Source organism: Vicia villosa, unplaced genomic scaffold (assembly GCF_029867415.1).
Source record: "Vicia villosa cultivar HV-30 ecotype Madison, WI unplaced genomic scaffold, Vvil1.0 ctg.004426F_1_1, whole genome shotgun sequence".
NCBI lineage: Eukaryota > Viridiplantae > Streptophyta > Magnoliopsida > Fabales > Fabaceae > Vicia > Vicia villosa.
Genome location: NW_026706436.1, coordinates 35,818 through 58,714, shown reverse-complemented (window position 1 = coordinate 58,714; position 22,897 = coordinate 35,818). Strand labels below are relative to the sequence as shown.

Here is a 22,897-nt window from a genome sequence, read left to right as displayed (position 1 = left end):
ACTATTGTTCTTATGGCTGTGTGGCGCCTATGCCGAACCTTTGACCTTATGACGTGTGATTCTGCTCAGAGACGACACAATAACTCTCTCATATTGGGAGAAACTCCATTGCATCATTCTCATCATGGCATATTTATTTTCAAAAAAAAAGAGAAAGAAAAGATGTAATAAAAAAAAAAAGAAGAAAGGAAAAAGAAAAGAAAATAGTATTATTTCTCATATGCATGCCATTTTTCAGGGTATCTGAGGTTATTACCTTTCATCCAGGATGGCTAACAACGTGACCGCTACAAAAGAGGCTACCAAGCGTACATTCACCTGCAGTTTCTTTCGTGAGGATATGACACATCTGATTCAGTTGAGCACTTTAGTTACTGGGCATAACTTGGATGAGTTCAGGAAGACATATGGCCATATCTTACACATGTTAACTTCTCGGGTTGATGGATGGGCTCTATACACACTTCTTCAGTTCTACGATCCTGAGTTACGATGTTTCACTTTTCTTGATTACCAACTGGCACCAACCCTTGAAGAATATGCTGACATCCTCAAGATTAAGGTTCAACATAGGATCCCTTTTGTTTGTGTACCTGAGAACCCAAAAATGGACCGAATTGCTGGTGCTCTTTATTTGAGCATGAAAGATGTTACAGATAACTGGAAGCCTAATGGTGGAACCCACGGATTCCATGTGAAATTTCTGATAAAGAAGGCCGACACCCTTGCTGTTGAGAAGAAATGGAAAGAATTCAACACTCTCCTAGCCGTTATGATCTATGGTTTGGTGTTGTTCCCGAATATTCCGAATTTCGTCGATCTAACTGCTGTTTGTCTCTTCATGGATCAAAATCCTGTGCCCACTCTTTTAGCAGATACTTATTATACCATCCACTCCAGGTATGGGAAGAAAGGATCAGTTGGGAGTTGTTTACCGTTGCTATATGAGTGGTTCACTTCACACTTGCCTAAAAGCGGGCCGTTTGTTACAACAAAAGACTCACAAAAATGGCCTCAAAGGATCATGGGGCTTACTGGAAACGACATTGTCTGGTGTCCTACCGGAATGGACGTAGAGGAAGTTATAACTAGTTGTGGTACTTTTGACAATGTTCCCCTCATAGGAACGAAAGGTGTTATCAATTACAATCCTAAGCTAGCGCTGCGTCAGTTGGGTTTTGCACTTGAAAACAAGCCTTTGGACAAAGAGATATTCGAATCCGTTTGCTTTGAGAAAGGAACCGATCCAAAGGGTCTAGAAAAGGTGAGGAGTGCCTGGAATAGCATCCATACAGATGATCAGACTTCTCTAGGTGAAAAGAATGCCGTTGCCAAACAAGCCTACACGGATTGGGTTGAGGATAGAGTTAAAGATCGTCTGTTGCCTTTCCCGAAGGTTAATCCATTGTACAAGCAACCACCTAAGGTTCCAATTGCCATTATGCCTGCTGAGAATTGCATCCCAGTAAATATGGAAAGCACCCAATTGCACGAAAAGAAGTCAGATGCGCGACCAAAACATCATCTTGTGGACCAAATAGGGGTTGAGTTGACACATGAAGCCAAGGTGCTGAAAGAAGGATCTTTGAGAGTTCAAAAGAGGGCTAGAACGGAAAAAGGTGAAAGAGATACTACTGTTATTGTTGAAGATCACCAGGAGATCATAAAAAGGGCCGTAAAAGAGGCAGAAGAGAGACTCAAGCGAGAGTACAGAGAAGACTTGAAGGCTTATAAACTCAAGATAGAAAGGGAGGCCAGAGCTGAAGTGAGGAGTCTGAAAAAGAAACTGGAAGAAGAGACCACTAAAAGAATGGCAATTGAGACTCAACTGAAAGGAAGTCACCTCCGTAATACTCGACTAACAGAAGAAAATGCCAAGCTCAGAGATCGAATGATGGGTATGGAGGACGTGTCTGAGAAGGATTATCTCCCAGAATGCAAAGGATGTGACGAACTCAGGGAGTGCTGCAAGAAGCTAGATGGGCATTTGTTTCGCAAAGATGAGGTGATTCAAAGCCTTCTTAAAGGAAGAGATCGAGAAGCAACCAAGAAACTGTTTGATGAAACTAAGAAGTGGAGCGACGAGCACTTCAGACAAGGAGGACCTCTGTTTTATATTCAGATGGATTGATGTTTAAGTCTGTATGTTTCGACCACCACCAGACTTGTTGGATGGGGTCTTTTATTTCCCTTGTTGAACTATCTTGTTGATGTATGGCTTGCCCAAGTTTAAATTTCTGTTATGAATAAAAAAGAACTAGTTTCTCTTGATACTTATCTTTTGTCACATTGTTAGCTATTCTGGATCAATATTGAATCTTGGATACTCTGAAAATGGCACATCACGTCATACGCACACATGCACTCATACATTCACATTATCACATTGCATTTTTCAGGCTATTGTACAAGAAACTAATTGGGGTCCCTTTCAGCAAAAGATTTCTGCTTCAACAACAAAGCTGACTTCCTTACATCCTTACCGCACCAGAAACAACGAGAAGAGAGTCATGGAACAATTTGAACAGAATCAAGCTGCCCTTCGTAGGGATATGGATGTTATGGGGGAAAGAATGGCCCAACTTATGGAGACTCTCCATGCCGTTGTTCAAGGACAGGATGAACTCAGAAAGAGCGTCGCTAGTTTGGTCAAGGATGTTCCTACCACTTCTGTCGACGGAGGGACGAAAACTAAAGAGACTCCTATTAATGAGACACTTAAAGTAGTGGACGACCACCATGAGGTTATTGATCTTGAACATGATCTCACTGCTGAGTTGACCGAGACTGCTAAGATGTACCAAGCTCTTGAAGAACGCCTTAAGGCTGTTGAGGTTGCTAAAACTTCAAGTTTCGACACCGCTGCTATGTGCTTGGTACCTGGGATTGTTATTCCCCCGAAGTTCAAGGTGCCAGATTTTGATAAGTACAAGGGAGTTACCTGCCCAGAGACTCACATTCGTTCCTATTGCCGTAAGATGGCCGCTCACGCTGAGAACGAACCTCTGCTTATGCATTTCTTCCAGGATAGTCTCACTGGAGCCCCGTTGGAGTGGTATATGAAACTCGAGAGGTCTAATGTCAGTACTTGGGGAGAACTTGTTGATGCCTTCTTGAAACAATACCACTACAATACTGTTATGGCTCCTAGCCGTGCACAGCTGCAAAATATGTCACAGAAATCCGAAGAGTCCTTTAAGGAATACGCCCAGAGATGGCGCGAACTTGCTGCTCGAGTCCAACCTCCTTTATTGGACCGAGAGTTGATTGATCTGTTTATGGGGACTCTGAAAGGGCCGTATCTTCAGCACATGGTTAGTAATACTTCCCCTTCCTTTTCGGATGTGGTCATCATTGGTGAGAGGGTTGAGAACTGTGTCAAAGCTGGTACCATTCAAGGTGTTACTAATCCTAGCAACTCAAGTGGTAATGGTAAGAAGCCGTATTCTGGGTTTGTGAAGAAGAAGGAAGGGGAGACTAGCACCGCTTCTGTTGACCAAGGCCGAGCTCCTGCATATTCTGCTGTTCCACCTCCTTATTATCCGATGCCTTATGCTGTTCCTGGTCCGTATGTCCCTCAAGCATATGCTGCTGCTCTTCCACAACCATGGATGGCACCCCAACAGCCTTTCGTACCACAACAACAAGCTGCTGCTCCTCAGAATCGTCAACAGAACCCTAGGCCTCAAGGTCAAAGGGGCCCGCAAAGAACAAGATTCCAAGATAGGCGTATCGATCCGGTTCCGATGTCATATGCTCAGCTTCTCCCTCAGTTGCTTGCTGGTCAATTGGTACAACTCCGTGAACTTGGACCTCCACCTAGTCCTCTCCCTCCCGGTTATGATGTTAATGCTCGATGTGAATTTCATTCAGGGGCTCCAGGCCATACTATTGAAAAGTGTAGAGCATTCAAATTGAAGGTTCAGGATCTCCTTGACGACAAGCTTATCTCGTTCGCTCCTACTGGTCCTAATGTGCAGAATAATCCTATGCCTCCTCATGCTGGTACGACCAATGCTATTGAGTTATGTGATGATCAGATCCTGGTAAATGATGTTAATGAGGTTAGGATGCCGCTAGCAGTTGTCAGAGAGTATCTTATGCAACAAAAGGTTTTGTGTGAACTACATGACTACTGTTTGCAATGTTCTTCTAATCCTGAGGAATGCACTAGGTTGAGAGAAGAAATCCAGGAATTGATGGATGAAGGTGTTCTTAGAGTGGAAAGGGTCGTTCCTGTCGAAGATGTGGCTACTTTAGAGATCCCTTACTACCCTGTTGAGATGTCAAAGACTCAGGACACTTCTTTGGTCACTCATGCTCCGAGTACTCCTTTGGTCATTCAGGCTCCGAGGACTCCGTTGGTTATTCAGGTTCCAAATGTTCCTTCGATTCCTTCAACCTCGTCTCTTGTTCCCTCTCCTGTGAATGATTCTAAGGCTGTTCCTTGGAGTTATAATGCCGTGTATATTCGAGGGAAGAAGTTTGACTGTCCTCCAGTGGGTACTTCGAGTATCACAAATATTACTGGCACTAGTGGCATTACCCGTAGTGGTCGGATCTTTGCTGCCCCTCCTCCGCCTCCTAAAGAGACCAACAAAGAGGCTAGTACACAAGCAAAAGGAAAGCAAGTTGCTGTTGATCCTCCTGTAACACGTAATGCCCAAGATGCCGAGCAACTCTTGAAAATCATTAAGAAAAGTGATTACAAAGTGATTGACCAACTCGATCAGACCCAAGCCAAGATCTCCATCTTGTCTCTCTTGGTACATTCTGAAGCTCATCGTGATGCTCTGATGAAAGTTCTGGCTTCCGTTCACGTGACTCAAGACATTACCGTGCCTCAGTTTGAAGGGGTTGTGACCAACATTGCTGCTGGTAACTGTTTGGGTTTTTCTGATGATGAACTTCCACCTGAGGGTAGAGCACACAACAAAGCATTGCATATCTCCGTCAAGTGTCTGGATGCTGTGTTGTCTCGAGTTCTGATTGATACAGGTTCTTCTCTTAATGTGATGCCCAAGGCTACTTTGTTTAAGTTGAGTATGGATGGGATTATGATGAGACCATGCACTATGAGTGTCAGAGCATTTGATGGTTCTAGAAGGTCCGTAGAAGGAGAAATTGATCTGCCTGTCTTGATTGGTCCTCACATGTTCTACATTGCCTTCTACGTTATGGATATAAACCCTTCATACACTTGCCTCTTGGGTCGTCCTTGGATTCATGCTGCTGGAGCTGTGACATCTACTCTCCACCAGTGTTTGAAATTTGTTGTGAATGACAAGATTGTTGTGATCACTGGTGAAGAGGATTTGATAGTCAATAATCTGGCATCATACCGTTATGTTGAAGTGGAGGGAGAGATACAAGAGACACCTTTTCAAGCCTTAGAGATTGTGTCAGTTGACAAACTCCCTGTGGTCGAGAATAAGAAGGAACTCGGAGCGCCCCTCTCGTCTTTAAATGATGCTAAGGCTTTCTTAGAAGCTGGTACTCCCCATAATGCCTGGGGCAAGCTGATTGATGTTCAAGAGAAGCGAGACAAGTATGGCCTTGGATATCAACCATCTTCTTCTACTCAGCTCAGCATAATTCCTGGAAAGAAGGTGATTCCCCCCATTTCTCAAGTGTTCGTCAGTGCAAGCACCAGTTCTGGAAGTCAAATTCTCGCCGTGGATGATGATGATGAAGAAGATCTCTCCAGATTCATTTGCCATGCTGCGCCTGGACAGGAACTCAACAATTGGACTATCTTGGACATCCCTAGAGTCACTTTTATGGAGATGTAATTTTCTTGTTTCGATAAGTCAAGTGCTTCGCCCTAAGCATTTTGACCACTTGTATAAAGAAGGGCCCCCATGTTGTTTCGATTTGTTTAATATTGAATGAAAATCATATCTTCGCATGCAATTACTGTTCCATTTCTTTCATTTTTGTTTTTACTTTAAAAAACTTTTTCAAAAATGGCAAAGATTTCCTTTTTTTTTCCTTTTTATGTGTTGCATTCTAAGGCATAAATCATCCATCGTGCAGATCCGGCTCGAACTCCATCAAAAATGATAATGTTACAGTTCCACGTCTTGATATCTTTGAGAATCCAATTGACCAAGCTGATGAGGATAGTGGGGAAGATTGTGAAGTCCCCGAGGAATTGGCAAGACTTTTGAGACAAGAGGAGAAATCTATTCAGCCACATCAAGAAGCCATAGAAATCATCAACCTCGGTACAGAAGAAGCAAAGAGAGAAGTCAAGATAGGGGCTGCTTTGCAAAGTGATGTAAAGAGAAGGTTGATTGAGCTGCTTCGAGAGTATGTTGACATCTTCGCCTGGTCATACGAAGACATGCCTGGTTTAGACACGGATATAGTTATGCACAGGTTACCGCTCGAACCAGAATGTCCGCCTGTAAAGCAAAAACCACGAAGAACACGACCTGATATGGCTTTAAAAATCAAGGAAGAAGTTGAAAAACAGTTGAAGGCTGGTTTCTTATCTGTGTGTGAGTATCCTCCTTGGATTGCAAACATAGTACCTGTTCCTAAGAAGGACGGAAAGGTACGCATGCGTGTTGACTACCGAGATTTGAATAGGGCAAGTCCGAAGGATGATTTTGTTAGAACAAGATTTGTTCTGATCAATTATCTTTGTTTTGATGATAACAATAATATGAATTTTTCTTAAGATAATATGGTACTCTAATCCAATGCAATTTCCCTTTCAGGAAATATATATAAAGAGTACGCATAATTCAGCGCTCAGAAGCTTTGTCTCAAGGGTTCAGCATGCAACATCAGAACATGGTCTGGCAAGACATCAGAAGATGGTCGAAGCAGAATCAGAACATGGGTCTATGGAAGCATCAGAAGAACATGAGATCAGAAGCACTGAAGCTCAGAAGATGGTATCACGCTCAGAAGCACTTCAAGGTCAGAAGATCAGAAGATGCTATGCACCAAGCTGTTTGACTCTGATGATATTCAAACGTTGTATTCACAAACATCAGATCAGAAGAAAGTACAAGTGGCAAGCTACGCTGACTGACAAAAGGAACGTTAAAAGCTATTAAAGGCTACGTCAGTAGACACAGCGTGAACAAGGCTCGAGGTAGTTGACAAAAGCGTATAACATTAAATGCGACGCTGTACGGAACACGCAAAGCATTAAATGCACTCAACGGTCATCTTCTCAACGCCTATAAATATGAAGTTCTGATGAGAAGCAAGGTTAACGATCCTGAACAATATAATTCAAATTAACTTGCTGAAACTCTGTTCAAATCCAAAGCTCAGAATCTTCATCTTCATCAAAGCTCACTACATTGCTTTTGTAATATTTTAGTGAGATTAAGCTTAAACGTTAAGAGAAATATCACAGTTGTGATTATCGCTTTTAAGAAGCATTTGTAAACTCTTAGAATTGATTACATTAAGTTGTAAGGAACTAGAGTGATCGTGTTGATCAGAATACTCTAGGAAGTCTTAGGAGTGAACTAAGCAGATTGTAACTAGAGTGATCGTGTTGATCAGTAGACTCTAGAAAAGTCTTAGAGGGTATCTAAGCAGTTGTTCCTGGAGTGATCAGTGTGTGATCAGAAGACTCTGGAAGACTTAGTTGCGGACTAAGTGGAAAACCATTGTAATCCGTGCGATTAGTGGATTAAATCCTCAGTTGAGGTAAATCATCTCTGCGGGGGTGGACTGGAGTAGTTTAGTTAACAACGAACCAGGATAAAAATAACTGTGCAATTTATTTTTATCTGTCAAGTTTTTAAAGCTACACTTATTCAAACCCCCCCCTTTCTAAGTGTTTTTCTATCCTTCAATTGGCATCAGAGCGCCGGTTCTAAGGTGCAAGCACTTAACCGTGTTTAGAAAAGATTCAGGAAGAGAAAAACGCTTCAGTAAAAGATGGTTGATGAAAGTGAAAAGTCTACACCTACACCTGCATCTACATCTGGCTCTGCTGAGCATTACAACGGTAACAATGGTTATACTAGACCGCCGGTATTTGATGGTGAAAACTTTGAATACTGGAAAGATAAACTGGAAAGTTACTTTCTGGGTCTAGATGGTGATCTATGGGATCTTCTGATGGATGGTTACAAACATCCTGTAAATGCCAGAGGCGTAAAGCTGACAAGGCAAGAAATGGATGATGATCAGAAAAAGCTTTTCAGGAATCATCATAAATGCAGAACTGTTTTGCTGAATGCTATCTCTCATGCTGAGTATGAGAAGATATCTAACAGGGAAACGGCTTATGACATATATGAGTCCTTGAAAATGACTCATGAAGGAAATGCTCAAGTCAAGGAGACTAAAGCTCTAGCTTTAATCCAGAAGTATGAAGCCTTCAAGATGGAGGATGATGAAGACATTGAAAAGATGTTTTCAAGATTTCAAACTCTTACTGCTGGATTGAGAGTTCTTGACAAGGGATACACCAAGGCTGATCACGTAAAGAAGATCATCAGAAGCTTACCCAGAAGATGGGGTCCTATGGTGACTGCATTCAAGATTGCAAAGAATCTGAATGAAGTTTCTCTGGAAGAGCTTATTAGTGCCTTGAGGAGTCATGAAATAGAGCTGGACGCAAATGAGCCTCAAAAGAAAGGTAAGTCTATTGCATTAAAATCTAATATCAAGAAATGCACTAACGCTTTTCAGGCTAGAGAAGAAGATCCTGAAGAATCAGAATCTGAAGAAGAAGATGAACTGTCCTTAATCTCCAGAAGGCTAAATCAACTCTGGAAGACCAAGCAGAGGAAGTTCAGAGGCTTCAGAAGTTCAAAGAAATTTGAACGTGGAGAATCTTCTGATGACAGAAGATTTGACAAGAAGAAAGTCATGTGCTATGAATGCAATGAGCCTGGACACTACAAGAATGAATGTCCAAATCTTCAGAAGGAAAATCCCAAGAAGAAGTTTCATAAGAAGAAAAGTCTTATGGCAACCTGGGATGAGTCAGAAGATGATTCTGAAGACGAGCAGGCCAACTGTGCGCTGATGGCGACAGAAGATGACGGATCAGAATCTACATCAGAATCAGATTCTGAAGAGGTATTTTCTGAACTTACTAGAGATGAGTTAGTTTCCGGTCTAACTGAACTACTGGAACTCAAGTCTCAGATTAGTCTCAAATACAAAAAGCTGAAAAAGCAATTTGAATTTGAAACAAAGAAGCTTGAGTTGGAAAATTCTGAATTAAAAGAAAAACTTTCAAAATTATCCAATAATGTTGGATCTCCTTCTGATTCAGAAAAATCCACTCCTAGTCTAAACCATATTCTGAAAGAATATGATTTAAGTTTCAGGAAGTTCTTATCTAGAAGTATTAGCAGAAGTCAGCTAGCTTCTATGATATATGCTGTGTCTGGAAACAAAAGAGTAGGCATTGGTTTTGAGGGTGAAACCCCATACAAACTTGAACCTGTTGATGAAATGAAAATCACATACAAGCCATTGTATGATCAGTTCAAGTATGGCCACTCCCATGATATTAGGCACACTTCACATGCTCAAAGTTTTCACATAACACACACCAAAAAGCATGTGACACAACCTAGGAAATATCATGAAACTCACATTAAAAACTATCATGCTGTTCCTCCTATTGCTTACAATGTTAAACCCAAGTTCAATCAGAACTTGAGAAAATCTAACAAGAAAGGACCCAAGAAAATGTGGGTACCTAAGGATAAGATTATTCCTATTGCAGATATCCTTGACTGCAAAAAGGACAAAGCACAACATGTCATGGTACCTGGACTCTGGATGCTCGCGACACATGACAGGAAGAAGGTCTATGTTCCAAGACCTGGTGCTTAAGTCTGGAGGAGAAGTCAAGTTCGGAGGAGATCAGAAGGGCAAGATAATTGGCTCTGGAACTATAAAGTCTGGTAACTCTCCTTCCATTTTTAATGTACTTCTTGTAGAAGGATTAACACATAACCTCTTATCTATCAGTCAATTAAGTGACAATGGTTATGATATAATCTTTAATCAAGAGTCTTGCAAGGCTGTAAATCAGAAGGATGGCTCAATCCTATTTACAGGCAAGAGGAAGAACAACATTTATAAGACAGATCTGCAAGATCTTATGAGTCAGAAGGTGACTTGTCTTATGTCTGTTTCTGAAGAGCAGTGGGTCTGGCACAGAAGATTAGGTCATGCTAGTTTGAGAAAGATTTCTCAGATTAACAAACTGAATCTGGTCAGAGGACTCCCTAATCTGAAATTCAAATCAGACGCTCTTTGTGAAGCATGTCAGAAGGGCAAGTTCTCCAAACCTGCATTCAAGTCCAAGAATGTTGTTTCTACCTCAAGGCCATTAGAACTCTTGCACATTGATCTGTTTGGCCCAGTCAAAACAGCATCTGTCAGAGGGAAGAAATATGGATTAGTCATCGTAGATGATTATAGCCGCTGGACATGGGTAAAATTCTTGAAACACAAGGATGAGACTCATTCAGTGTTCTTTGATTTCTGCATTCAGATTCAATCTGAAAAAGAGTGTAAAATCATAAAGGTCAGAAGTGATCATGGTGGTGAATTTGAGAACAGATCCTTTGAAGAGTTCTTCAAAGAAAATGGTATTGCCCATGATTTCTCTTGTCCTAGAACTCCACAGCAAAATGGGGTTGTAGAACGAAAGAATAGGACTCTGCAAGAAATGGCCAGAACCATGATCAATGAAACCAATATGGCTAAGCATTTCTGGGCAGAAGCAATAAACACTGCATGCTATATTCAGAATAGAATCTCTATCAGACCTATTCTAAATAAGACTCCCTATGAATTGTGGAAGAATAGAAAGCCCAACATTTCATATTTCCATCCTTTTGGATGTGTATGCTTTATTCTGAACACTAAAGATCATCTTGGTAAGTTTGATTCCAAAGCACAAAAATGTTTCCTTCTTGGATATTCTGAACGCTCAAAAGGCTACAGAGTATACAATACTGAAACATTGATTGTAGAAGAATCAATCAATATCAGGTTTGATGATAAGCTTGGTTCTGAAAAACCAAAGCAGTTTGATAATTTTGCAGATTGTGATATTGATATATCAGAAGTTGTTGAGCCAAGAAGCAACGCATCAGAAGCAGAGCTTCTCAGAAGCAAAGAATCTGAAGATCAAGTATCAGCTTCTCTGGAGGATCTAAGTATTTCTGAAGAACCATCTGTCAGAAGATCATCCAGACTCATCTCTGGTCATTCAGAAGATGTCATTCTTGGAAAGAAGGATGATCCAATCAGAACAAGAGCATTCCTTAAGAACAATGCAGACTGTCAATTAGGTCTTGTATCTTTGATCGAGCCAACTTCTGTTGATCATGCTCTAGAAGATCCAGACTGGATAATTGCTATGCAAGAAGAACTGAATCAGTTTACAAGGAATGATGTTTGGGATCTTGTTCCTAGACCAGATGGATTCAATATAATTGGTACAAAATGGGTCTTCAGAAACAAGCTCAGTGAGAAAGGTGAAGTGGTAAGGAACAAAGCCAGACTGGTGGCTCAGGGTTATAGTCAGCAAGAAGGGATTGATTATACAGAAACCTTTGCACCAGTGGCCAGGTTAGAATCTATTCGTCTATTAATTTCATTTGCCACTCAACATAACATCACTCTTTATTAGATGGATGTCAAGAGTGCCTTCTTAAATGGTTATATAGATGAAGAAGTTTATGTCCATCAACCTCCTGGTTTTGAAGACTCTATGTCTCCTAATCATGTTTTTAAACTTAAGAAATCATTGTATGGATTGAAACAGGCTCCCAGAGCTTGGTATGAACGCTTAAGTTCTTTCCTTCTGGATAATGGTTTCACTAGAGGAAAAGTGGACACTACTCTCTTTTGTAAAACCTTTAAAAGGGATATTTTAATTTGTCAAATATATGTAGATGATATTATTTTTGGAACATCTAATGCTACACTTGGAAAGGAGTTTGCTAAGTCTATGCAGGCTGAGTTTGAAATGAGCATGATGGGAGAACTCAAGTATTTCCTTGGAATACAAATAAATCAAACATCAGAAGGAACGTATGTTCATCAAACCAAGTATGTGAAGGAACTTCTGAAGAAGTTTAATCTTCTAGACTGCAAAGAAGCCAAAACTCCTATGCATCCAACATGCATCCTAGGTAAGGATGAGGTAAGTAAGAAGGTAGATCAGAAGTTATATAGAGGTATAATTGGATCTCTTTTATATCTGACTGCTTCTAGACCTGACATTCTGTTCAGTGTTTGTTTGTGTGCTAGATTCCAATCAGATCCTAGAGAATCTCATTTAACTGCTGTTAAGAGAATTCTAAGGTATCTGAAAGGTACTACTAATGTTGGCTTAGTTTACAGAAAATCTAAAGAATACAACTTAGTAGGATTCTGCGATGCTGATTATGCTGGAGACAGAATTGAAAGAAAAAGTACTTCAGGAAGTTGCCAGTTTCTTGGAAGTCATTTGATCTCTTGGTATAGCAAGAAGCAAGCAACTATTGCTCTATCAACAACAGAAGCAGAATATGTCGCTGCTGCTGGTTGTAGTACACAGATGGTCTGGATGAAGAGTCAGTTAGAAGATTATCAGATATTTGAGAGTAACATTCCTATATTCTGTGATAATACTTCTGCTATATGTTTATCTAAGAATCCTATTCTTCAATCAAAAGCTAAACATATTGAGATTAAACATCATTTCATAAGGGACTATGTTCAGAAGGGTGTTATATCTTTAAACTTTGTTGATACAGACCATCAATGGGCTGATATCTTTACAAAACCCCTGGCTGAAGATAGGTTTAAGTTCATTCTGAAGAACATCAGTATGGATTTATGCCCAGAATGAGAAGATGAGAAGTTCTCATGTATGAGTATCTTCTGAAATGAAAATGGATTATTTTTTATATCAGAAGTTCTGATTGAAATCTTTTAGAAATTATGATTCGGTTATTACTAACGTTTCATTGTCTAAGTTGATTCAGAACCTCTTTTAAAGCAAAACAGCTGTTACGTTTTATCTCGGGATGGTAAACCTGTCGTTACTATTCGTGGATAAACGTGCGTGCAGTTGAAGGGACACCGACCATAGGTAACTGTGCTAGTCACCTCATTTGTCTTTATTATCTCTCCTCACGTCACGTAACATTAAATGCTTTTCATCATTCGTTTCATTTTATTTTCCTTTTAAATACTCTTCAAACTCTTCTCTTTCCCTCTCATCTCTCTCTATCTCTTTGCATTTCTTCATCGAGTTTTTTCTCTCTCTCTTCCGTTTTCATCTCTTGCTCAAATTTTTTTAAAAAAACCTAGCTCAAACCCAGCGTTCACCCTAAGCCTGTTGAAGATCTATGACTCAAAGGCGACAGATCTCTGCATATCTCGGGATGGCTCTCCTAATACCTCTCAAGTCAGACCTCTTCTTTGATGTTGTTATCAACTTTCACCCAAAGACAGAAAACTTTCTTGAGTTATGGGAGGAGGTTAAGAATGATATTCTTGACTTCTATGTTGAGGGAAAGCCCCGTTTGCAACATTAGCTCTCTGTCTGTGAACTGTCCCTCACTTCCTCCTTGGTCTCTGGGATCTCTCCTACAGTGGAGATTCCAGTCTGGAAGACAAGAGTCCTCAGGGATTCTTGATGGGTTGACACAGAGTGTGTCTTGCTAGGGTTTTGTTTTTAATTTTTGTAGTGATTTCCTCTTTGGAAATTCTTTTTTGTATTTGCTAGGAATGTTTCTCATCTTGTTAAACATAGGAACCTTTTGTAATATCTTTTGATTATCAATGAAAAGTTTCTTTGCATTTACATTCCAGTGATCTTATTTGTTGTTTTATGCATCTAAATCTCTTGAAATATTCTTTTTGATGTTATGACAAAAAGGGGGAGAAGATAAATGATAAATGATTTGATTAATCTATCAGTTGCTGGGTAAAGCTCCCACACATTCACTAACAAGAACTGCAAGTTCTATATGGTTTAAGTGTTTTGCAGGTATACTGAAGAGAATCTTCAAAGCAAACACAAGAAGCAAAACCATGGAAACTGAAGCAAGCCAAGTGCTGTCAAGCTTCAGAGATCAGAAGCAAGAAAGAAGAATGAATCAGAAGCACTATCAGAAGCACTGATGATAGAATTTGATCTATATTTGTCTATTTATTTTGACAAAATTCTATTTGCTCTGATACATATAATGTTATGGCTCTGATACATTATTTGCTCTGATACATTATTTTAGCCTATATGGCTCTGATTCATATAATGTGTTCTAACATACATTTTATGTTCTAACTCGTTCATGCTGACTTTTGTCGTTTAGTTTTTGTTCTGTAACATTTCAGGATGTAGAGATGCTCAGATGATGCTCTGGTACATTCAACAATGTTCTGATACAAATCTAGCATGAAGTGATGTTGGTAGAAATTCAAAGCTCTGAAGCTATCCGAGGGAAGCAGAAATCAGAAGCTGCGAATGTTCTAAAGATCCAGAAAACTCAAGTTCTGAAGCTGTCCTGAATGGAAGCAGAAATCAGAAGCTGTGAATGTTCAGAAGATCAAAGAAATTCAAGTTCTGAAGCTGTCCTGAATGGAAGCAGAAATCAGAAGCTGTGAATGTTCAGAAGATCAAAGAAATTCAAGTTCTGAAGCTGTCCTAGATGGAAGCAGGAATCAGAAGCTGTGAGTGTTCTAAGGATCTAAGGAAATTCTAGTTCTGAAGCTGTCCTATGGAAGCAGAAGTCAGAAGCTATGAATTCTCTGAAGACAAGAAGCTTATATGATCGTCTCTACCGAAATAATCAGGGAAGTCTTTTATTAAAGTTCTTCGAGTATTTATTTCAGGGGGAGATTATTTATCTCAGGGGGAGATTGTTAATCTCAGGGGGAGACATATTCATATGCTTATGCTATAGCTGTGTAATTTGTCTTTTGCCAACTGTTCTTTCTGATCGCAAATTCATATCATTTATATATGTTTTTGTCATCATCAAAAAGGGGGAGATTGTTAGAACAAGATTTGTTCTGATCAATTATCTTTGTTTTGATGATAACAATAATATGAATTTTGCTTAAGATAATATGGTACTCTAATCCAATGCAATTTCCCTTTCAGGAAATATATATAAAGAGTACGCATAATTCAGCGCTCAGAAGCTTTGTCTCAAGGGTTCAGCATGCAACATCAGAACATGGTCTGGCAAGACATCAGAAGATGGTCGAAGCAGAATCAGAACATGGGTCTATGGAAGCATCAGAAGAACATGAGATCAGAAGCACTGAAGCTCAGAAGATGGTATCACACTCAGAAGCACTTCAAGGTCAGAAGATCAGAAGATGCTATGCACCAAGCTGTTTGACTCTGATGATATTCAAACGTTGTATTCACAAACATCAGATCAGAAGAAAGTACAAGTGGCAAGCTACGCTGACTGACAAAAGGAACGTTAAAAGCTATTAAAGGCTACGTCAGTAGACACAGCGTGAACGAGGCTCGAGGTAGTTGACAAAAGCGTATAACATTAAATGCGACGTTGTACGGAACACGCAAAGCATTAAATGCACTCAACGGTCATCTTCTCAACGCCTATAAATATGAAGTTCTGATGAGAAGCAAGGTTAACGATCCTGAACAATATAATTCAAATTAACTTGCTGAAACTCTGTTCAAATCCAAAGCTCAGAATCTTCATCTTCATCAAAGCTCACTACATTGCTTTTGTAATATTTTAGTGAGATTAAGCTTAAACGTTAAGAGAAATATCACAGTTGTGATTATCGCTTTTAAGAAGCATTTGTAAACTCTTAGAATTGATTACATTAAGTTGTAAGGAACTAGAGTGATCGTGTTGATCATAATACTCTAGGAAGTCTTAGGAGTGAACTAAGCAGATTGTAACTAGAGTGATCGTGTTGATCAGTAGACTCTAGAAAAGTCTTAGAGGGTATCTAAGCAGTTGTTCCTGGAGTGATCAGTGTGTGATCAGAAGACTCTGGAAGACTTAGTTGCGGACTAAGTGGAAAACCATTGTAATCCGTGCGATTAGTGGATTAAATCCTCAGTTGAGGTAAATCATCTCTGCGGGGGTGGACTGGAGTAGTTTAGTTAACAACGAACCAGGATAAAAATAACTGTGCAATTTATTTTTATCTGTCAAGTTTTTAAAGCTACACTTATTCAAACCCCCCCCTTTCTAAGTGTTTTTCTATCCTTCAGATTTCCCTCTGCCTCATATTGATGTGCTAGTCGACAACACCGCTCAGTATTCAGTGTTCTCTTTCATGGACGGTTTTTCTGGCTATAATCAAATAAAGATGGCTCCTGAAGATATGACCAAGACTACCTTTACCACTCCGTGGGGTACGTATTGTTATAAGGTGATGCCTTTTGGTCTTAAGAATGCTGGTGCAACATATCAACGAGCAATGGTGACCCTCTTCCATGACATGATCCATAAAGAGATTGAGGTGTACGTCGATGATATGATTGCAAAATCCCAAACTGAGGAGGAACACTTGGTATATCTTGAGAAACTGTTTGCTCGTTTGCGTAAATTCAAGTTGAGGCTTAATCCAAACAAGTGCACTTTTGGAGTGCGATCTGGAAAGTTACTTGGATTCATTGTGAGCCAACGAGGAATTGAGGTCGACCCTGATAAAGTAAGAGCAATACAGAACATGCCAGCACCGAAGAATGAAAAAGAAGTTCGAGGGTTCCTTGGAAGATTGAATTACATAGCCAGGTTCATTTCTCATCTCACTGACACTTGTGAACCCATCTTCAAACTGCTGCGCAAAAATCAAGATATCCGTTGGGATGATCGTTGTCAGGAAGCCTTCGAAAAGATCAAGCAGTATCTCCAAGAGCCACCAATTCTCATGCCTCCGGTTCCTGGGAGGCCGCTTCTTATGTACTTAACTGTGCTTGAAGGATCTATGGGGTGTGTGCTGGGCCAACATGACGAGTCCGGTCGAAAAGAGTGCGCCATTTATTACCTGAGCAAAAAGTTTACCGATTGTGAATCCCGCTACTCACTACTCGAGAAAACTTGCTGTGCTTTGGTATGGGCTGCTCGCCGACTGAGACAGTATATGCTGACCCACACCACTCTATTGATCTCCAAAATGGACCCGATAAAGTACATCTTTGAAAAACCGGCCCTTACAGGAAGACTAGCCCGATGGCAAATGCTTTTATCAGAATACGACATCCAGTATGTCACACAGAAGGCCATCAAAGGAAGTGTCCTTGCAGATCATCTGGCTCATCAGCCATTAGAAGAGTATCAGTCAATGAAGTTTGACTTTCCTGATGAAGATATCATGAAGCTGGATGATAACGAAGGACCCGAACCAGGAGAGCGATGGACTCTCACGTTCGACGGTGCATCAAATGCTATGGGCCATGGTATTGGGGCAGTTTTGACTTCTCCTCGTCAAACTCACATCCCTTTCATAGCTAGAATATGCTTTGATTGCACAAACAATGTCGCAGAGTACGAAGCTTGCATAATGGGCCTCGAAGCAGCCATTGATATGAGGATCAAGATCCTTGAGGTTTATGGGGATTCTGCATTGGTCATACATCAAGTAAGAGGTGATTGGGAAACACGACACCCCAATTTAGTTCCTTATAAGGACTATATCTTGGAGTTGTTGCCCGCTTTCGAGGAAATCACTTTTGATCACATCCCACGAGAGGAGAATCAATTGGCAGACGCTTTGGCTACCTTGGCAGCAATGTTCAGAGTTAGCTCCCCTAATGAAGCGCCAGATATAAGGATCCTCCGTTACAAAGAGCCTGCCCATGTGTTCCCTGCTCATTGTCTCACTACTGAAGATGTGTATGATGAAAAGCCATGGTATTACGACATCAAGAGGTATGTTGAGAAGCAAGAGTATCCCGAAGATGCTACGATTGGTGATAAGCGAACGCTTCGTAGGTTAGCATCCAAATTCTTCTTGTCAGGAGACGTCCTGTACAAAAGAAACTATGATTCAGTTTTGCTCAGATGCGTGGATAGACACGAAGCAGAATTGATCATGCGGGAAATTCATGAAGGATCTTTTGGAACTCATTCCAGTGGACATTCTATGGCCAAAAAGATCTTGCGAGCAGGATATTATTGGATGACGATTGAAAGTGATTGTTATGTGTATGTGAAGAAATGTCACAAATGCCAAGTGTATGCTGACAGAATTCATATTCCTCCAACTCCTCTGAATGTCCTGACGTCACCTTGGCCCTTTGCCATGTGGGGCATTGACATGATTGGACGAATTGAGCCACAAGCTTCAAATGGGCATAGATTCATCCTTGTTGCTATCGACTACTTCACCAAATGGGTTGAAGCTGCTTCTTACAAAAATGTAACCAAGCAAGTCGTTACTCGCTTCATCAAGAAAGAGATCATATGCCGATATGGGGTTCCAAACAAGATCATCACTGATAATGGGTCCAATCTTAATAACAAGATGATGGCAGAGTTGTGTGAAGAGTTCAAGATCGAACATCACAATTCATCACCCTATCGGCCAAAGATGAATGGCGCAGTCGAAGCTGCTAACAAGAATATAAAGAAGATCGTCCAGAAGATGGTTAGAACGTATAAAGACTGGCATGAAATGTTACCGTTTGCTTTGCATGGCTATAGAACTTCGGTTCGTACTTCAACTGGGGCAACTCCCTTCTCTCTTGTCTACGGTATGGAGGCCGTACTACCTGTCGAAGTGGAAATTCCTTCGTTGAGAGTCTTGATGGACGCCAAACTCGATGAAACTGAATGGGTTCAAACGAGGCTTGATCATCTCAATCTAATTGAGGAGAAACGCTTATCTGCTATCTGCCATGGCCAGTTGTACCAAAAGAGGATCAAGAAAGCGTATGACAAGAAGATTCGGCCTCGAGAATTCCACACAGGTGACCTAGTCGTAAGGAAGATCTTGCCAATTCACACTGATCCAAGGGGCAAATGGACTCCCAACTATGAGGGACCATACATTGTGAAGAAAGCATTTTCAGGTGGTGCTTTAATCCTGACAAAGATGGATGGGGAAGACGTTCCGCTTCCAGTCAATTCAGACTCAGTCAAAAAATACTACGCATAAAAGACCCGCTAGGTCGACGTACCTAGGCAAAAATAAGGGCATCCCGGCAAACCAAAAGGGTTTGGGCAAAAATTAGGGATAAAACAAAAAAAAAAAAAACAAAAAAGAATAACCCGCTAAGTTGAAAACCCGAAAGGGCGACTTAGGCAAAAAGGGGCATCCCGCTGGATTGAAAACCCGAAAGGGCGATCCAGGCAAAAGTTAGGGATCAAAAGCGAGAGGCTGCAGTCTGAATATCTTTCACAAAGACCCCTATACGCCCTTGGCAGAACGGACAGATCAATCCAACCATTACCCTTCTGAAGCAAAGCATTGAGAGGATCGAGGATATGGGAATTGTAGCAATGTAAGTTTTAATGGTAATTCGAGCATTTCTCTTTGCCATTTTGCTTTTTGCATTTTATTTTCCTTTCGCAACTACCTCATTTAGGAGTTGCTTCCTTGTACAGAAGCCTATTCATAGGCATTCCATCAATAAAATGATCTTTTGATAAAAAGCTTTCCCTCTTGCTTTTCATTTTTCGCATGTGAGGTGTGATTTAATTCGTTATTAAACATTGCATTGAAAACATGGGGAATAATAATCACAAAATCAAAACGAAACATGATGTTACATAAACATAAAAGTGCTCTAAGGGGCACCATTTGCATCCAAACGTTGTTTTCTGTGCAGGTTGCAGGTTCTAGTCGTCATCTTGGCTTACGACATGCCACAAAAGTCGTCATCATCCCGCGTGAAAGTTCAGATGTATAATTCATCAGTACTGGTAAGCACAAGACACCGGAAGAAATCCATGTCTCTCCCCTACATGGCAGACAAAGAAGTGTCCATCAGAACCCACGTTTCCCCAAGCAGTATAGGATGTAAGGAAAGTCGAGCAAAGTCACTTCCTCCCCAACAGAGTTATGTTCTAATCCTCCACACAGTTGCCAATCATCTTTGGCACTATGAGGTTTTCAACGCTCACCCACAATGGCGTCTCAAGATCACAAGCAACAGACCCCAATGATCCTACTCTTCTGTCCCACCAAGGGCCTTTATTTGGCACTCTCTGCATATAGAATCCATTGCATATAGCATTGCACCCTCGAAAGCGTAGCATATCCATTACAGTGGATCATCACGCCATAAAAACTCAAACATGCATACGGAACATAAGCCAGATAATAGGAGCCAATGTCGAATCAGAACAATGACCCATCCTCTCAAGGTTGTTACCTGTACAAACTTTGCCTGATATCTGCTATCATACTACAAACACTTTTAAGCTGTGGTGCCGATACGAGGTGTCCTCAATTCCTGACAAATCTCTGACACGAAGTCTTTCTATTTTCCTCCTTCTGATGTCGAGGCGAGGTTGAGTCGTAGGTCGCACGAGATCTATCTCCTTTGGTCCTATAGGTCGCACGAGATCTATTTTTCCCCCTGTTTTGAAGGTCGTACGAGGTCTTCTCCCAATGATAGGTCATAAGGTCGCACGAGATCTTTTCCTTTCAGTTTTGAAGATCGTATGAGGTCTTCTCCTGATGTCGAGTCGTAGATCGCACGAGGTCTATTTCCTTTCTGTTTTGAAGATCGTACGAGGTCTTTTCCTGATGTTGAGTCGTAGATCGCACGAGATCTTTTCCTTTCAGTTTTGAAGATCATACGAGGTCTTCTCCCGATGTTGAGTCATAGGTCGCACGAGATCTTTTCCTTTTTTCAGTTTTGAAGATCGTACGAGGTTTTCTCCTGATGTTGAGTCGTAAGGTCGCACGAGATCTTTTCCTTTCAGTTGTGAAGATCGTACGAGGTTTTCTCCTGATGTTGAGTCGTAAGATCGCACGAGGTCTATTTCCTTTCTGTCTTGAAGATCGTACGAGGTCTTCTCCTGATGTTGAGTCGTAGATCGCACGAGATCTATTTCCTTTCAGTCATTGTTTCATGTAACATTTCTTTTGGGAACCTTGTATTGGCACCTTGGGCTACGTTACCAGCTATCACCCTTCTTCCAATTACTCACTGTAAATATTTCCATCAAGAAAAACAAAACTCTCTTTCCCCAGCAGACATCAAAACAAAAATAAGATAACACTTACACCATCTTCTCTTCAGGACAAATTTTTGGTACTTTGATATTTAATCGTCTTCTACCTTCAATGTTCGGAAGGCTAGCGTCAATCTCACCTTCAGGTTTAAGACGATTAAATAGGGGCAGCTGTCATACCCCAAATTTGTCCTACCCCTTTACTTCTAACTGGCTTAAGCTTTGCGTTCATGTACATACATCACTTAGGTCATAAATCATACTCATGCATGCATATCATTGGTACCAATCAAAGACTAGCAAGAAAGAGCTCGATGGCAAGGAAATTCCTACCAAATGTGAGGATCTGAGGGCTTCCCTGACCAAAGTTAACCAGTTGACTTTCCGGTCAACATTTAATCAGGAATGAGTGAGGAGCTTTCATATGGACTATGTGGATGGGTTTATTTGACTGGATTTGACTGGAGGAGATTTAATCGGGAATTTCATCAATAATCAGAGAAAATCAGGACAGTTGACTTTTGGGTCAAAATCAGGAAAATTATTCAAATATTGACTTTTGGTGGAAAATCGGTCAAAGAAAGTCAAAGAAACGAGAAAAATCAAGAAACAATCAAAACTGCCAAATTTGGAAATTTAGTTGGAATGGGAACTTGCCAAAAGAGGAAAGTTCTACACTTAAAGAATTTTTGAGTGAATTTCCAATTGGCTGGGCAGCTGACTTCAGGTTCGATTATCATGTTGAAAACGACAGAATTTTAAGACAAGCTCAACATCAAAAGTGTTCAAATCATAGCCCTCTACAATTCTCTAGTTGGGAGTTTCTCCATTTGGAGCTTGATTCAAGAGTTATGTTGGTTTGAAGTTAGAAGAAATGCATTTGTTCAAGTCATTCAGCTAGGCAGATTTTTGGTCATACGTGAAGCATTTTGACAAACATGTGATGTGCCATATCTCAAGCCAATTTTAGAGTTCTATAAAAATTCCATGGAAGCAAACTTGGTATGCTCCCATTCTTTGCCATGTCCTCTATGTAACAAAACCAGAATTGAGTCGATTGAGCAAGTATTGAACAAATTGGAGAGATTCAAAGTCGTGACCTCACCAAGATACGCGTGAGCAAGAGTTTGGGCCAGAATCTTAGTCATACGCCAGGTATTTCATCAAGCACCTAACGTGCCATTTTCAAACCCGTTGGCTGGAAGTTACAAGTGTTCATTTGAATCAAACTCAATGGCAATATAATCTCTCCCATGCCCCCTACACAACAAGACAATGATCATGGAAATTGACCAAGTATAGAATGAGGTACATGAGTCTAAAGTCATGCCGTCGCCAAGCCACGTTTCGACCGGGATGTAAGCCACACTCCTATCATACACGCATGAGGCATTGGCAGCATTAATGTTCTAAGTTCAGGGCCACATTTCTCACACTTATAAACCTCATCTCATCAAGTTCCACACATCAAAAGTCAGTCCATCTCATAACAAGCTCGAGAATACAAAATTACCATGTGAAGAAACTCTTGCTCATTAAGTTTGGAGGAGAGATCTAATGCAACACACCACACCATAACCTACCTACACACTCACCATATATAAACTAAAACTCTTCACAACTCACAGGGGACACTCCATTTTTCTCTTTTTCCACGCTCCTCTCATCACTCTCTTCTCTCTACTCCACTCTCTCTCATATTCATCTAACTACCATGTAACAAACTCTCCCTCCAAAAAAATCATCACCTTCATCCACCATAACAA

The 22,897-nt window shown here is 40.7% G+C and overlaps 1 protein-coding gene across 1 annotated transcript in view; it reads left to right on the top strand.

Annotated features, from left to right (window-relative positions):
* The first annotated feature begins 268 nt into the window (after positions 1 to 268).
* The window catches only part of LOC131642056 (uncharacterized), a 37,945-nt gene continuing 15,316 nt past the window's right edge, over positions 269 to 22,897 (top strand). Inside the window, exons 1-3 of the mRNA XM_058912344.1 lie at positions 269 to 562; positions 668 to 1,133; positions 1,239 to 1,898. Coding sequence (XP_058768327.1) covers positions 269 to 562; positions 668 to 1,133; positions 1,239 to 1,898 — 1,420 coding nt within the window. The remainder of the gene's footprint in view (positions 563 to 667; positions 1,134 to 1,238; positions 1,899 to 22,897) is intronic.